At 39.8% G+C, this 17618-nt stretch overlaps 1 protein-coding gene across 2 annotated transcripts in view; it reads left to right on the top strand.

The window, feature by feature from the left end:
• LOC132124708 (A disintegrin and metalloproteinase with thrombospondin motifs 20) overlaps positions 1–17618 on the top strand; it is a 106741-nt gene that overhangs the window by 16719 nt on the left and 72404 nt on the right. For both annotated transcript variants that reach the window (XM_059535851.1, XM_059535852.1), the window contains 5 exons: positions 1474–1557; positions 2692–2816; positions 2919–2959; positions 8557–8662; positions 13438–13584. In XM_059535851.1, coding sequence (XP_059391834.1) covers positions 1474–1557; positions 2692–2816; positions 2919–2959; positions 8557–8662; positions 13438–13584 — 503 coding nt within the window. The remainder of the gene's footprint in view (positions 1–1473; positions 1558–2691; positions 2817–2918; positions 2960–8556; positions 8663–13437; positions 13585–17618) is intronic.

Genomic DNA, 17618 nt, shown 5'->3' with positions numbered 1-17618 from the left:
TCCATCCCTCGTGTGTGTGTGATGGTGAGATACTCTCTAATAGGCTGGACTGTTACCCACAAGGCCATGTGTTGATATGAAGCATCATTGACCACCCGCTCTGCTCCGCTCAGTAGATTTTGAGCTCATGAGCCAGTTTTGGCTTTGAATCCAGAATATTTAAATAAAATAACAGATGGACAATATTTGCACTTAATGATGCAGCTGCCTTCAGAAATATCTTCATAATGATGCTTGATATGTGCTTTATTACTGTATGATTACCATATTTGGTGCTTAGGAAAATAACATGGTACTTTATGGTACTTTTTTATAATTCAGAATAAGAGAAAGTAACATTCACACTAAAGATTCAGGCCAAATTCTATGTTTTATTTTATTTTATTTTATTTTTTGCATAATTAAACATCTAGTCATAAAGATCATATGACAAATAAAAAAATAAAAAAAAAATATATATATATATATATTATAATTTTTCTTTTACTTTTTGACTCTTTATTTGATCTGACTGCCAGTAACAAAACAAAACAAAACAAAAAAAAAACAGTTAGTTAATTAGTTTTTGTTAGTTTTAATTTTTTATTATTATTATTATTTTTTTTTTTTGCCTAGTTAAACATATAATCATCATGTGACAACAGTTTTTTTTTGTTTGTTTAAACAATTATTTTCAACTTTTTGGCTCATCATTTGATATTTTTACAAAAAAAACATAATAATAATTAAAAATAAAAATGCAACATAACTATTTATTTCAATTTGTTTTCTTCCTAAATTAAACATCAATTCATTTTCAATTTTTTTCATTTTTTTTAATATGTTATAGTTTTATATATAGTTTTGATTTTATTTTATATTTTATTTTGCCTACTTAATAATAATAATAAGACAACTTCTTCTTTTTAAATAATTGTTTTCTAGTTTTTGACATTGATCTGCCTGCCAGTAATTTTACAAAAAAAGTAAAAATTTAAATGCAAAATAACTATTTATTTACATTAGTTTTCCTAGTTTTTTTTAATATGTTTTATATAGTTTTTATTAATTTTTATTTCAAGTTTATTATAGTTGTTTTAGTTCTTCAAGTTGAATCAAACAATATCTAGAAATATAAGCTAAAATATAAAAATTTGAATGTTTTTAGTTTGACACAGGTCAGTCCGGTCTGATCATGTGATCTGATTGGGTTTTTGGTTTGCTGATGATGTCATAGCGGTGAGGTTCTCTCAGCCAATCAGAAGGCTGCATTAGTGTGTCTGTCTGAGGTTTTCCCTTTGGCTTCTTCTAAACGTTCAGTTAATGGATGAGCAGATCATACCTCGAATCTGAAGGCCTGCTGTGTTTAAACTGGTTTAGGAGATCCAGAGCAGGATGAACCCTCAAACGTGACTGGTTTCTCAGTATATTTGGCAGCGCAGTGGTTTGTGGGTATTTTGGACTGACCAGTGTCTGTGTTGTCTGTGCTTGCAGGTGGCTGCGATCTACAGAGACCCCAGTGTAGGAAACCTTATCAACATCATGATCGTCAAACTCATCGTCATACACAATGAACAGGTATCAATATCACCATAACAAAACTGTCTCGATATGAAACGAAAGTTGTGTTTTGGTCATGATGCTTTGGTACAGTGTTGAGTCCTCTTTAAAGTTCAGCTACAAGTCAATTCACATTTTTCTGACTTAACTTTTCTTGGGAAGCATGGGAAGAAGCTCTTATTTTGAACTCTCAAACTGCATTAGATAGAATAATTTACCTTTAAAATGTAAAAAAAAATGTTTTTTTAATACAGCAATAAATATCGTACCGTGGACTTCATGTTGGTAATGCTTATTACTGCATAGTGTTTCATATTCAAAATGGAAATTATGAATACATTTAATGAATTAAAAAAAATAAATGCAGTTTTCATGTTTTACTTTTTTTTATGAGACATTTTTACACAATAATCGTTTTGAAAGTGCAATTTTACTATTTATTTGAATTAAACACCTTTAAATAATTAAACAACTTATTATGCGTTTGGTATACTGCATAATGTTTCACATAATTAGTTTTTTTTTTTTTTTTTCTTGATTTTGATTTTTTTTTCTTGACTCAATATCAGAGTTATTATAGGTAACTAAAACTAAAACCATGAAGAAACACATGTTTTCGTTACTCAAAATAAAATGTTAACTGAAATAAAATAAAAATTATTTTTATTTTGTATTTTTTTCAGATATTTTCTAAAATAACTACATTTTCGAGTTTTAATTCATTTATTTATTTTTTGCTCAATTGACACCGTTAAATATTCAGGTTTTGAGTGTTTTGACTATTTTGACACCAAAAAAAAAAAAAAATGTTTATGTATTTTGTTCTTGATTCTTTAAATTTGGTAATTTATAAATGGTTTGTTTTCTCTTTTTTGACTCTCATCATCAAACTGTCAAAAATGCAGAAAGAATTGAACAGTTGAACATCAAAATAACAGTTTTCTTCATTCAGAATTAAATAAAAATTGATGTTTGAAGATGATGGGATACTGAGAAGATCTCAGTCATTTCTCATCGAACACTCTGAGCTCCTCCACATCACATGATGACTAGAACTCATTCTAAACTTTGTTGAAATGATGCATGACGTGTCGTGAGACCTGAGAGCGCATCCGTTATTCCTCTGTAATAATGGGTTTGTGTTTTCCTCAGGAAGGGCCAAATATAAACTTCTACGCCACTGCGACGCTTCATAACTTCTGCACGTGGCAGCAGAGCCACAACGTTTTGGACGACAGTCACCCGGGTCATCATGACACGGCGCTGCTCATCACCAGGTGACCTGAGCTTGACCTTTGACCTCATGACCTCTGCCTTCTACAGTGTGCTTCTGTTTGAGCTTGAGCGTGACATTCTTATGGGATGTGTTTGTTTCTCAGGGAGGACATCTGCCGAGCAAAGGACAAGTGTGACACGTTAGGTGAGATTGCACACTACTGTCCTTTATTATAATGCAGCTGGATGACAGACTGTATCCCACATTGCAACTTTAATTTTTTGCTGAATTGAACATTAGTGTGGTCATGTACAGTAGTACTTGTTGCTGCATAGTTTCATATTTAAATTTTAAATAACTTTTTTGACTTTTTATTTGAAACAACTCCCAAAGTATGATTATTTTTAATGTATTATTGTTGTTGTTTTTATTATTATTATTGTTAATATTTTTCACAAAACTTTAGTGAATATGAAATCTTCTATTATATTTATTTTTTCCAAATTAATCAATATTTTATATATTTTTATACTTTTTGACTCATTATTTAATCATACTGCCAAATGTTTATTTTATTATTATTAGTTTTACAAAAAGGTTGGAAAATGTGAAACATCTATTTATTTTACTGTTTACTTTCAAAATTAATCAGTAATTTTAATAATATTTTTTATTTGATCAAATTGCCAGATGTTTGGTTTTTCTTGCTGTATAAAGCATTCATGCATACACTCTTGTAGTTTGTTTCAAAAATGCTTATTGCTGCTTACAGGTTAAATTAAGTAATACATTTGATCCGTGTTTTGTTTTTAGAATACTATTTAGTTAGTAGTTTTTTAAATATTTTTTCTCTTTTTTAAAATTTCTTGAAAAATAAAAGTTTCAAAATGCAATACCCGTTTTTGAATACACTGTTTTTCTTCCATTAAATTTTTTCATTCATTTTTAGTAATTAAACCACAAAAAAAAAATGTGTGTGGGGTCATTGAATGTGTCACGTTCGGTGATACAAGAAACAAGGGAGAGATCCAAATGCAGGTACGAGGTTTATTGAGGGGTAATCCAAAGGGGTAAACAGTCCAGGCAGGGTCAAAACCAGAGTATCAAATAAACAATGAACAGACAAAACACAAGGCAAGATCAAGACTACGGATAAACAATAGACATGAACTGTATCTCACATACAACAAGGACTCCGTGACTAAGACTCAGACAGACCAGGTATAAATACACAAAAGGATAATGGGGAAACAGGAGACAGGTGGGGAACAATCAATTAACTAAACAAGGAGGAAGGTGACCAAATAAGGAGACAGGAAGTGGTAATATGATAAACACCGTGGGAACTGAGGACACCTAGTGGAAACCCAGGGAACACAACCCAGACACTGTGACAGTACCCCCCTTCTACGGAGCGGCTCCCAGACGCTCCAAGACAGACACAAAACAGAGACCAGGAGGGAGGCAGACAGGTGGAGGCTCAGGGGGAGGGACGGAGGGCCAGAAAAGAAAAACATGGGGAACAGGCACCAGAATGTAAACACAACACAGAAAGACCCGGAGGGAGGAGGACCGGAGGAGGTTCAGGGGGAGGGACGGAGGGCCAGACTAACAGAAAGGAACTGGGACAGACATTAACACAAAAACAAAAGGAAAAAACAACATGAAGCCCCCCAGGGCGGAGCAGAGACCACCACACCCTTGTGGTCAAGGCCAGAGTCCTCCAGGGCGGAGCGGAAGACCACCACAACCGTGTAGTCAGGGCAAGCGCCCCCCAGGGCGGAGCAGAAGACCACCATGTCCGTGTGGTCAGAGCGGAAGCCCCCCAGGGCGGAGCAGAAGACCACCACGTCCGTGTGGTCAGAGCGGAAGCCCCCCAGGGCGGAGCAGAGGACCACCACGTCCGCGTGGTCAGAGCGGAAGCCCCCCAGGGCGGAGCAGAGGACCACCACGTCCTCGTGGTCGATGCCAGAGTCCCCCAGGGCGGAGCGGAAGACCACCACAACCGTGTAGTCAGGGCAAGCGCCCCCCAGGGCGGAGCAGAAGACCACCACACCCTTGTGGTCAAGGCCAGAGTCCTCCAGGGCGGAGCGGAAGACCACCACAACCGTGTAGTCAGGGCAAGCGCCCCCCCAGGGCGGAGCAGAAGACCACCACGTCTGTGTGGTCAGAGCGGAAGCCCCCAGGGCGGAGCAGAAGACCACCACGTCCGTGTGGTCAGAGCGGAAGCCCCCCAGGGCGGAGCAGAAGACCACCACGTCCGCGTGGTCAGAGCGGAAGCCCCCCAGGGCGGAGCAGAGGGCCACCACGTCCGCGTGGTCAGAGCGGAAGCCCCCCAGGGCGGAGCAGAGGCCACCCAGTGACTTGACCTGACTCTGAAAGGTCCACGATGACTAGCCTTGTCTCTGGAAAGTCCATGGTACCTAGCCCTGGCTCTGGAAGGTCATCGGTGACTGGCCCTGACTCTGGACGGTCATCGGTGACTGGCCCTAAATCTGGAAGGTCATCGGTGACTAGTCCTGACTCTGGAAGGTCATCAGTGACTAGCCCTGACTCTGGAAGGTCATCGGTGACTAGCCCTGACTCTGGAAGGTCATCGGTGACTAGCCCTGACTCTGGAGGGTCCACAAGCACCTGACTAGCCTCTGGAAGGTCAACCGGAACCTCACTCAACTCTGAAAATTCAACAGTCACCTGACTAGCCTCTGGGAGGTCAACCGGAACCTCACTCAACTCTGAAAATTCAACAGTCACCTGACTCGACTCTGGAAGGTCAACAGGAACTTGACTCGACTCTGGAGGGTCAACAGGAACACGACTCGATTCAAGAGGGACAACTGGAACATGACTCGATTCTGGATGATCAACAGGAGCTAGCCCTAACTCTAGAGGGTCAACGGTAACTAACCCTGACTCCGGAGGGTCCACAAACATCTGACTCGACTCTGGAGGGTCCACTGAAACCTGACTCGACTCTGGAGGGTCAACTGGAACCTGACTCTACTCTGGAGGGTCAACTGGAACCTGACTCGACTCTGGAGGGTCAACTGGAACCTGACTCGACTCTGGAGGGTCAACTGGAACCTGACTCGACTCTGGAGGGTCAACTGGAACCTGACTCGACTCTGGAGGGTCAACTGGAACTAGCCCTGACTCTAGATGGTCGACGGTGACTAACCCTGACTCAGGAAGGTCCATGAACACCTGACTCGACTCTGGAGGGTCAACCGGGAACTGACTCAACTCTGGAAAGTCAATGGGCACCTGACTTGACTTAAGACTGCCTGTGGAGACGTGAATTGCCTTGGCTTCAGGCACCGCCTCTGGAACGGCCTCGGGCACTGCCTCGGTAACGGCCTCGGGAGCGGCCTCGGGCACCGCATCGGGAGCGGCCTCGGGCACCGCATCTGGAACAGCCTCGGGCACCGCCTCGGCCTCCAGAACGGCAACGGACACCGCCTCGGCATCGGACACCACCTCAGCCTCCGGAACAGCATCGGGCACTGCCTCGGCATCGGGCACCACCTCGGCCTCCGGAACGGCATCGGGCACGCCTCGGCCTTGGGAACAGCATCGGGCACCGCCTCGGCATTGGGCACCGCCTAGGCCTCCGGAACAGCATCGGGCACCGCCTTGGCCTCCGGAACAGCATCGGGCACCGCCTTGGCCTCCGGAACAGCATCGGGCACCGCATCGTGGCACCGCCTCGGCATCGGGCAATGCCTCGGCATCGGGCACCGCCTCGGCATCGGGCACCGCCTCGGCATCCAGAACAGCATCGGGCACCGCCTCGGGAACGTCCTCCGGGCTTTGAGGAACGGTAGACGCCTGTCTCCTCCTCCTCCGCCCCTCTATGATGGCGAGTCGGTGACACCTTGTCTGGAGACTCAGGCGTTGAGTCAGCCATCTTGTGCTGTGGCTCCAAGCTGGCGGCCATCTTGTGCTGTGGCGCTGGCTGGCGGCCATCTTGTGCTTTGGCTCTGGCGGCCATCTTGTGCTGAGGCGCTGGCTCAGCAGCCATGACGTGAACCGTCTTGGGAATCTCTAGGATCTTTGACAGCGTAGCAAAATAATCCAAGAATGAGTCAGCGGCCTTCTTGGGCGTTGGCGCTGAGCTGGCGGCCATTTTGCACCGTGGCGCTGGACTCGCGGCAATCATGGGCAGTGGCGCCACCGTGGCGGACGTGCGCTTCCTCTCCCCTCTCCGTCCACCATGGTGAGACGGTGGCTCTGATCCATCCCACACGAGCCCCGGGTCGAAGGGAGGCCATGGTTGAGAGCCGTGCTGAATCTCCTCTCGACCACTCCCTCCTCGGCGACCTCCCCTGGTCCCCCGGAAAACCACCAGGCGAGTTCCCTCAAATCCGTTCCTCTCCCACTCTGTGGCTGGGGAGGAGACATAAGCAGACATACCGCTGGATCTTTGCTTTGACGGAGTCCTTCTGTCACATTCGGTGATACAAGAAACAAGGGAGAGATCCAAATGCAGGTACGAGGTTTATTGAGGGGTAATCCAAAGGGGTAAACAGTCCAGGCAGGGTCAAAACCAGAGTATCAAATAAACAATGAACAGACAAAACACAAGGCAAGATCAAGACTACGGATAAACAATAGACATGAACTGTATCTCACATACAACAAGGACTCCGTGACTAAGACTCAGACAGACCAGGTATAAATACACAAAAGGATAATGGGGAAACAGGAGACAGGTGGGGAACAATCAATTAACTAAACAAGGAGGAAGGTGACCAAATAAGGAGACAGGAAGTGATAATATGATAAACACCGTGGGAACTGAGGACACCTAGGGGAAACCCAGGGAACACAACCCAGACACTGTGACAGAATGGACTGAAGCAGGATCTTGACGCAGAACCAGACCCTGAAGAAAGTCTGTCAGCTGTGCTTCATTTGACTGTCATCAGCGTGTCGTATAGGACCAGCCACCTGTGCCGGGCCCCAGCAGGTGTTTAGGGCCCAAAAACCACCAAAAGCATTGGATAATAAAGTCATGCTCTCTCTCAGAGATGGAAACTGGAGTCTGTGACTTGGAATCGAGTCGCACTTAAGTTGCATAAATAGAGACTTGTGATTTGAGTGGAACTTACTGTTTTAGAAAAGTTTAGATTGTTTTAGATTTTTTTTCATCTTGCCTCTGTATAATGCATAGCTATTAAAGCACTTTATAGCTGCTGTTCCATAAGCGCCACCTGCTGGCAGAGAGTGAATCTGCATTTTCATCCAGCCTGTCTGCTGTCTGTTTCTGTCTGTTGAATATCTCAAAACTTAATTTCTGATTAGTAATATGCATTGCTAAGAACTTCATCTGGACAATTTTAAAGATGATTTTCTCAATATTTAGATTTTTTTTGGCTCCCTCAGATTCTAGATTTTCAAACAGTTGTATCTCAGACAAATATTGTCCTCCGAACAAACCACACATCAGTGGAAACTTATTAACTCAGATGATCAGATGACCAGGGTCACATTTGATTGATTGTGGTTTGTTTTAAAATTACAATTTAGTTTTGTTAGTCGACATACAGTACCTCAATTTTACAAAGAAACGTGCAGCATTTTGTCTGAGAAATAATAAAAGGACAATCATATTCTGAAATCGCTATTTCAAAATCGATTTAGCCTCAATAACTAGCTGAAAGAACTGTTGCAAAAAAAAAAGAAAAAGATTTGTGATGTGAATTGGACTCCACTTTAAAGACTTGAGACTTGACTTGCACTTGGAGCTCAGAGTCTTGTGAACATGTCTGCTCTCTCTCTGTCTGTGTGTGTTAATGAAGGTCTGGCGGAGCTGGGGACGATGTGCGATCCGTACCGAAGCTGCTCCATCAGCGAGGAGAACGGCCTGAGTGCATCCTTCACCATCGCTCACGAGCTCGGACACGTGTAAGTCACCCCAAAAACCCTCAAAACACAATAAGCCCTGGTGCTTTAGAGGATAAGTCCACTTCCAGAATAAAGATTTCCTGAGAATTTACTCACCCAAATGTCATCAAAGATGTTCATGTCTGTCTTTCTTCAGTCGCAAATAAATTAAAGGTCTTTGTACACTGACTTCTAAATAATTGTCCGAAATCTTTGCACATTAAAAAATTAATACAACCTCACGTTGTGCAAATCATGTTTACAGACTGAAACTTTCGTCCTTCATAAAAAAACTTCGGACCAAATTGGATTTTCTGCATTTTTGCATCTGTAGCATGCATTTTGATAGGAAAGGATGACAAATACAAAAAAAAAAAAATGCATATGGAAATGTCAGGAAATGTAAGTTTTTGAGGAAAAATCTGCAGGATTTTTCTCCATATAGTGGACTTCAATGGAGACCAAGGTTAAAAATGCAGTTTTAGTGCAGCTTATCAATGCAATCTTTACAATCCTGTTGGGAAGGTCATGCGTGATTAGCTCCTCATCTTGGTACTTTATTTAAAAACTCTATCTCATGTTTTCCTCCAACTTTAAAATCATCAGATATGTTGTTTTACCTTTATTGTAAAAGGCATTTGACTTCCTTCACATCTCAGAGCTAGACTTTTCTCCATAACTCCCCAAAAGTAAAAAAAAAAGAAAGTAACTGATCGTTTAGCTAGATAATCCTCATCTGGGAGACTGTGGGGTCCTTTAAAGCTGCATTGAAACTGCATTCTGGACTTTCAACCCGTTGATCCCCATTGAAGTCCATTATATGGAGAAAAGTCCGGGAAACTCTTCCTCAAAAAAAATGATTTCTTTGCGACTGAAGAGAGACGGACATGAACATCTTGGATGACTTGGGGGAGAGTAAATCATCAGGAAGTTTGTATTCTGGAAGTGGATTTATCCTTTAATAACAGAGACCTGTATTAGTGAGGTAACGTGAGCCCAGAGCGTTTAGGAGGTGCTCTCAGCTTCTCTCTGAGCTTCGAGTCGTATAAATGAGTGCAGTGTGAAAGAATGACAGATATTCGTCCGCCTCCCATCCGGAGGGGATTCCTGAGCCACAGTGGGACGACGAGGACAAACCAATGCTCAGATTCAGTTTTCCAAAAGCAAAGCCAAAGCACAGCACAATACAGTTACGTTTACAGTCTGTCCTCCAGATAATGTCTCAGTATTTTTGTCTCGTTTTACAGGACAAACATCAAGTATCATAAATCCAAATGCATGTACTTTAGATGTAAAATAACATCAGATATAAAGTAGTTTTTTAAGGGTAAAGATTACGTGAGTTTATCTTAAAGTATCTTAAACATTCTTAAATCAAAATGCATTTACTTGGGAATCAGAATTACATATAAAGATAAATGAAAGATAAATGATTAAGAAAAATGATCATAAGTTCATGCTTTAAGAAAAATGATATTAGAAAAACACTCAAATTAAGTTTTAAGTCTTAAATTGATTTTGATGCTTTTTGTTCAGGAAACAAGACTTAATGTTTTATGTAATTCTAATTATAATTATTCTTAGTAATTCTTATTATAATAATTATTCAAAGAAACTTAAATTAAGTTAAAGTTATTTTCTGATCCCGTTGGCAGATTTTCTTGTTTTAAATGTAAGATTAATAAAACAATAGAAAATTTTTTGTTTCTTAAGTAAATTAATGTTGACTTAAGATATTAAGTCAGATATTTGTATTGGAAAGCAATACAAAAATACTAAAATTAAAACATTTTTGTAGCAAAATAACAAGATATAGGTTCTTTTAAAAAAATGCATCAGAATTAAGTGATTTTTTGCTTAAAACAAGAACAAATATCTGCCTTGTACTGGAAATTAAGACAAAAATACAGAGGAAATGCATTATTTTGTTATAATCAGTCAGAGGTCATTGAGATCCAATAAGAACGATTCATGAGTTTTTAACGCTGATAAATGACTCTATTAGGCTATAACATTTAATCTTTCATTTGTTTCATAGCTGAAAATGATTTTATTTTAATGCAATGCAGAAAATCTGGCATCTCACTTCCTCTGTCCAAAACTCTTGACGTTGATGAGCTGGTTGACTCCACAGAGAAAGATAAGACTTTTCTGAGGAATAGTTCACCTAAAAATAACTCTTTTTTTTTCTGCTCTTTCTGGATTTGGACCAGGTCTAAAAAGTGCAATAAAAGCAGTGTGAACATTGTCCCCTGAAGAAATGGAGTTTGAATGATTTAAGTGTGAATAAATGATAACAGAATGTTCGTTTTTTGCTTAAGCTCTTTACACGAGTGGCCCAGATGTTCTTGAAATGAAACCGATTCTGACAGCAGAAGTATTTCACGAATGTAACATGTGAAAAGTGTTTTAACGTGTGGATGAAGCCTCACAGATGGAGTCTGAAAGATGTGCATCAACACAGCTGCGTTCCTGGCTGTGCTGTATCTGTCGTGTGTCTGATTTCACAGCTGTTTCTGGACTCTGACATCAGATTCGCCTCAATGCAGCTCTTATTTTAAGATTTTATTGCTGGACTCTTCCTGTCTGTAATAAAAAGAGGTTTCACATCCTGTTGACAGTCGAACACATTACAGCATTGACACAAAATGATGGTAAAAATATATAAAAAATTTAATAGCGACTTTTTAAACACAATATATAAAACAATTCAACCAAAGATTTTGTAATTTCATAATTACAAAATTATAACTTTTTTCTTTTCTCGGAATTCGGAATTTACATCTTGCAATTTTTATTTTATTTTTTTCACAGAATTTTGCGGGGGGTTTTCTCGGAATCCTGAGTTTACATCTCGTAATTAAAAATATTAATTCTCGGAATTGTGGCTATACTTTACATAGTTTTGAGGTTTTTTTTCCTTTGATTTCTGAGTTTACGACTCGCAATTCAGATTTTTTTCTCTCAAAATCCTGAATTTACAACTTACAATTTAGATATTTTTTCTTTTCTCTGAATTATGCGTTTACATCTCATATTTTTAAATGATTTTCTTTTTTTATTCTGAGTTTACGTCGGATAATTAAGACTTTTTTCTCAGAATTGTGAATTTAAATCCTGAATTTTGAGTTTCCTCAGAAATCTTTGGTTGCATCTCATAATTTTGCTTTTTATTCTCGGAATCCTGAGTTTACGTAGCCTGGCCAGCCAGACTTACATCAAGATGTTTAGTCTGGAAACTCTCCATAGACGAGGCTTACTCCGAGGGGCGGGATAAACGGCTGTCTCTCAAAATCCCTCTGCACGCAATAGGATAGCGCTACAAGTACATTTAGCGCTACAAGTACATCCCACCGCTGCCAGTACATTTAGGGGAAGTCGTGGCCTAATGGTTAGTGAGTTGGACTCCCAATCGAAAGGTTGTGAGTTCGAGTCCCGGGCCGGCAGGAATTGTGGGTGGGGGGAGTGCATGTACAGTTCTCTCTCCACCTTTAATACCACGACTTAGGTGCCCTTGAGCAAGGCATCGAACCCCCAACTGCTCCCCGGGCGCTGCAGCATAAATGATGAACACTGCTCCGGGTGTGTGCTCACAGTGTGTGTGTGTGTGTGTGTTCACTGCTCTGTGTGTGTGCATTTCGGATGGGTTAAATGCAGAGCACAAATTCTGAGTATGGGTCACCATACTTGGCTGAATGTCACTTCACTTTCACTTTTTCACTTTCAACCAATCAGAGCAACGAAGAAGGTTGAACTTTTTCCGTATCCAGTCGGCAAAACTCCAAACAAATCTTCCTTTTTTAAAAATGACTTAAGTGCTGTTCTTTGCTCTTTTCTTAAAGAGAAACTTAACTCCAAGTCCTCCAGAGTCGCGGCCAAAGCCGATTCAAAAGATCGTTGTTCGACAGCTGCCGCCGCCATTCTTTGTTTTCAAGTGGCAGCCGTTGCAACTCTCTGTCGTCATATGTTAAGCCTGCCCCGCCTGCTCTATACACGACGTGATTGGCCTGACCCAATCTGGGTTTTTGCTGCTAGAAGGTGTATTGAGAGTTGCTAGACTGTACTCTAGGCTGCGAAATACATTTTGCTGCCGCTAGGGTGCGTCTAGGTTTCTAGGCTAGAGTTTACGTCTAATAATAAAAAATTAAAAAATTCTTCTCCGAATTCTGAGTTTACGTCTCATAATTCTGACTTTTTCTCCGAATTCTGAATTTAAATCCTGAATTTTGAGTTTTCGCGGAATACGTAGCTTGTATTTCATAACTTTTTGTTTTTTTCTCTGAATCCTGAGTTTACATTTCATAATTATAATTTTTTTTTCTCCTCAGAAGTCTGAGTTTACGTCTCATAATTCTGACTTTTTCTCGGAATTCTGAATTTACAGCTTGCAATTTAGTATTAATTCTCGGAATTCTCAGTTTACATCTCATAATTCTGACTTGGAATTCTTCTTGGAATTCTGAGTTTACTTCTAGCAGTTCTCACTTTCAGTTTACATCTCACAGTGCAAGTAAAAAAAGCAAGAATTACCTTTTAATTTTTTTTTTTTTCGGGGAGGAAATAAGCTTCCAAACGAAATACTGTGATCCTACTATGTGTCATTCTTTGAAGTATCTTAAAATAATTATAGCTTTTGAATATGGTAATGATGCTATTTATCCAGTTTCCATACTACGATCATCATTTTACCACGGTACTTCTGCAGTACTTTCATATTTCTCATATCCTCATATTCAGATGTGCAGAAACACAATTGTCCTGAAGTGTTTGTGAACTGTATGTTGTGTGTGTTTCAGGTTCAACATGCCGCATGATGACAGTCCGAAGTGCCGCGAGGCGGGGATCAAGCATCAGTACCACGTCATGGCCCCGACGCTCAACTACGACACCAGCCCCTGGTCCTGGTCCAGATGCAGCCGCAAGTACATCACAGAATTCCTGGAGTAGGTGCTCACTTACATCTCACAGTTCAGTCCACTCTGGATCCGTTTATATCAACCAAGTCCCATTTCCCATTTGTAATGAAAGAACAAGTCTGTTTGAAAACGTTTGTTATTTCACAGCAAGAAATGAAAGAAAATCCAGCTTAAGTTGGAATTTGGTTTTACATGGTTTATAGTTGTTTGCAGATGGTTTTTAGTTGTTTTAAACAGTTTTATTTTTAAGATTTAGATACTATTTTAGTATTTGTTACATTTAAAATTCTTGAATTGGAAACCCAAACCTAAACTCAGTGTTGTTATTGTTAACTAAAATTAACTAAATTACAATGGAAATATAAAAATGATATTCATTTTTCCATTTTAATTTAAAAATATTATTTTTATATTTCCATTTTAATTTAAGTTTTAATAATTTATTTGTGTCTATTTTTTTTAGGTTTTATATATACTGTATATATATATATATATATATATATATATATATATATATATATATATATATATATATATATATATAGCTTTGATTTAGTTTTAGTAACAATAACAACTTTTAGTTTAGGTTTGGGTTTCCAGTCGTGAAACTAATAATTAATTAAATCTTAAAAATGCATTAATAATTTTTTTTTAATAAAAACAAAATAAAATGTTTTAGTATATTATAATCATTTGCTATAACAAAATATTTATTTAAAGTTGTTGATATGTTAACTTAAAATCAACAGAGGGTTCTTCAAGTAAATATTTTACATCTAAGGAGTTCGGCTGACAAAAAAATTAAATAAGACTTTGGGAAACCCTGATACATATGGAGGACATTCCAATTCCATATTTTTATTCACAGTATTAAAAGCCAATTTTAAAACATTTCTTATTTGGCTGTTAGCTGTTTTGGTTTTGGTCAGCTGGTTAAAGCTGGTGGGACGTGGTTTTCCCAGCATGCCGTTGGTGTTTTGTATGTCAGTGTGCTAATATCAGATGTCAGCGCTGTGGTTTTAAAGTTAAATTGACCTTTGAGCAAATCCTCAACAGGTCACGCTCCTCAGAGCTCAGAAGTGCACTTCCCCTTTGAGAGGAGCTCTTCCTGTCCCGCTCTGCTCTGAGTCTGTCTGCTCTCTCTCTGGGAGCCGGACAGTCATTTAGTCGCTGGCGTTCTTGGCCCCTCGGCCGATGTAACCCGGGGCGACGGCTCATTGAGGGGTCCGGACAGGAAGGAGACGCAGCTGAAGGGCTTCCCTGTAAGACAGGAAGTGTCAGATATAATTAGATTCTCTCTGGACGTGACCCTTTGATCTCGTCTGCGCTCCAGTGGCTCCAGCAGTCAAAGGCCTGCAGATCAGGATCGTGGATCGACAGGTGATGCAGCCTAGAAGAAACTCAACAAGGGTTAGGAATGCAAAGAAAGACCAATGAAACGTGTGTGTGTGTGTGTGTGCGTCTGTTTGTTTGTGTGTGTGTGTGTGTGTGTGTGTGCACGTCTTTTTGTTTGTGTGTGCGTGTGTACATGTGTCTGTGTGTGTGTCTGTGTGTGTGTGCGCTTGCGTACGTCTGTTTGTGTGTGTGTGTGTGTGTGTGTGTGTGTGCGTACATGCGTCTGTGTGTGCGTGCGTGCGTGCGTCTGTTTGTGTGTGTGTGTGTGCGTCTGTTTGTTTGTGTGTGTGTGTGTGTGTGCATGCCTTTTGTTTGTGTGTGCGTGCGTACATGTGTCTGTGTGTGTGTGTGTGTCTGTGTGTGTGTGCGTGTGCGTACGTCTGTTTGTGTGTGTGTGCGTACATGCGTCTGTGTGTGTGCGTGCGTGCGTGCGTCTGTTTGTGTGCGTGCGTGTATGCGTGTGTGTGTGTGTGTGTGTGTGTGTGTCTGTGTGCGTGCGTGCGCGCGTGTGTGTGCGTGCGTGCGTCTGTGTGTGTGTGTGTGTGTGTGTGTGTGTGTGTCATATCAGGACACAACTCTGTATAATGTCATGGGTATGACACAGGTATTACAAGAAGAGGGTGACTTATGAGGACATAACCCATGTCCCCATTTTTCAAAACGCTTATAAATCATACAGAATGAGTTTTTTTGAGAAAGTAAAAATGCAGAAAGTTTCCTGTGAGGGTTAGGGTTAGGTGTAGGGTTGGTGTAGGGCCAGAGAATATACAGTTTGTACAGTATAAAAACCATTACACCTATGGGATGAACACACTTTACACAAAAACAAACATGTGTGTGTGTGTGTGTGTGTGTGTGTACAGCGGGTAAAATAAGTATTGAACACTTCACCATTATTCTCAGTAAATATACTTCTAAAGGTGCTGTTGAAATTCACCAGATGTCGGTTGCAACCAAAGTAATCCATATATACAAAGAAAACTAAATATTTTTAATACATGTTCCTGGTTGTAGCTATATGTAAATAATTGGAGAATTATTTAAAAGAGAAAGAAGCTTTTGAAATCTCCATATTGGGATATTTTAACTAGTAGTGAGTTGGTTCATTAACATTGTTTATGTTGACTTAAGACTGAGAAAAAATGTTTTTTGTTTTCATTTTTTATTCAGAATTTGCCTGTAAAACATTCATTTAAACAAGTAAAACAAACTAAAATGGTATTTTCTTGTGAAATATACTCTAATGATCTTTAATTTATTAAAAAATTTGAAATGTAATCTTCTTTCAATGTAGGGCCGTTTTGTAATTTTGTTAATTACTTTTTTTCCTAATTATTTATTATAAATGTTTCACTAAGAAATACAACACAAGTAAGATGGTTTGTGGACACCATTTAGGACAGTTTTTTTTTAAAGTGCTTTTGGTTTATAGTTTCAGTAATTTTATTGCACAAATGTTGCTTTTTCATAGCTGTGGAGACTTATTGGAGTTGGACTTATTGGAGATGTGTGAGATATTGTTGAGATTTCCACTGAACATAGATAATTTTGGTGTTTTCTTTCTCAGGAAAAAAGTTTGCTCTGCTTTTAATTGCTTTGAAAAAATATTAACATTTGTGTTGTTTCTTTTCCGCATTGAAAGGTTTGATCAAAAACAGACAGACAGAGCAAAGCATATGAATTTGCTACAGGAGCTCTGTTCGTTGGTGGGAAAAGCAATGTAAAGTGTTGAAAGTGTCCAGAAGCGCTCAAGTGCATCTGTGTTTTGACTGTGCATTCAACCTCAAGAGCTCTTCAAGACTCAACACTCTTCTGTGAGGAGATTAAAGAGAAAAACACTGCATGCACACACATTTGATCCGGCTGGAAGACACTCGGATTAATCAAAACAACTCATTTGCACATTACTCTTAGTGGCTCTAATTTTGCTCGTTTTAATCTATTAATGACTTCTCAGAATCCCGAAGCAGTTTAAGTTAATGTGTTTGATTATTAACCCGGTTCACTCATCTGTACAATACTATACAAAACTATAATGGAGGTTTTTTCTGCATGGAAAAATCAGCTTGTTACTGGAGATTCTGCGATTTTGGAAGTAAAAACCAATTCTATTTTCTGAAAAGCTTGTCATTTTCAACTCAAACGGACACAGATGATTGGAGAAACCCACAAGCTCTGTATCTCAGACGCTTTTCTTTGCATTAAAGCTCAGTCTGTCAGACGTTCATTGAGGCTTTTCAAAGCAGCAGCTGAATGTCTTGAGAAATGAGTTCTCGCTGTTCAAGGACAAATCTGCTGTTCGTCTCTCGATTCTCATGTTTAAACTCACAATATATCAAATCCCTTTGGAGCTGTACCAAAACTTCACTTTACTAATGAAAGTCTGGCCTGTTGACCTTTGCTTACTGTTGCTCGCTCAGACACGCTAACAGGACGTCTCATAGAAGTTGTGGATATTGTTCATAAGTGGGCTAGAATGATGTCATCTGAACAGAGAAAACCATGGAGATGGTAATACTGAATGATTACTGTATTTATATTCCATGATATTTACTTGTTTCTCCAAGCTACCATGATACATGTCCAAAAAAACCTTCGATAATAGTACGTCTGAGTCATTTTCCTTAATAAACTCACTTTAGCAGCCCGCCCAAATGATCTCCAGG

This window comes from Carassius carassius, chromosome 43 (genome assembly GCF_963082965.1).
Source record: "Carassius carassius chromosome 43, fCarCar2.1, whole genome shotgun sequence".
NCBI classification, from domain to species: domain Eukaryota; kingdom Metazoa; phylum Chordata; class Actinopteri; order Cypriniformes; family Cyprinidae; genus Carassius; species Carassius carassius.
Note: the sequence above shows the minus strand (reverse complement) of the source record. Positions and strands in the feature narration are given on the sequence as shown.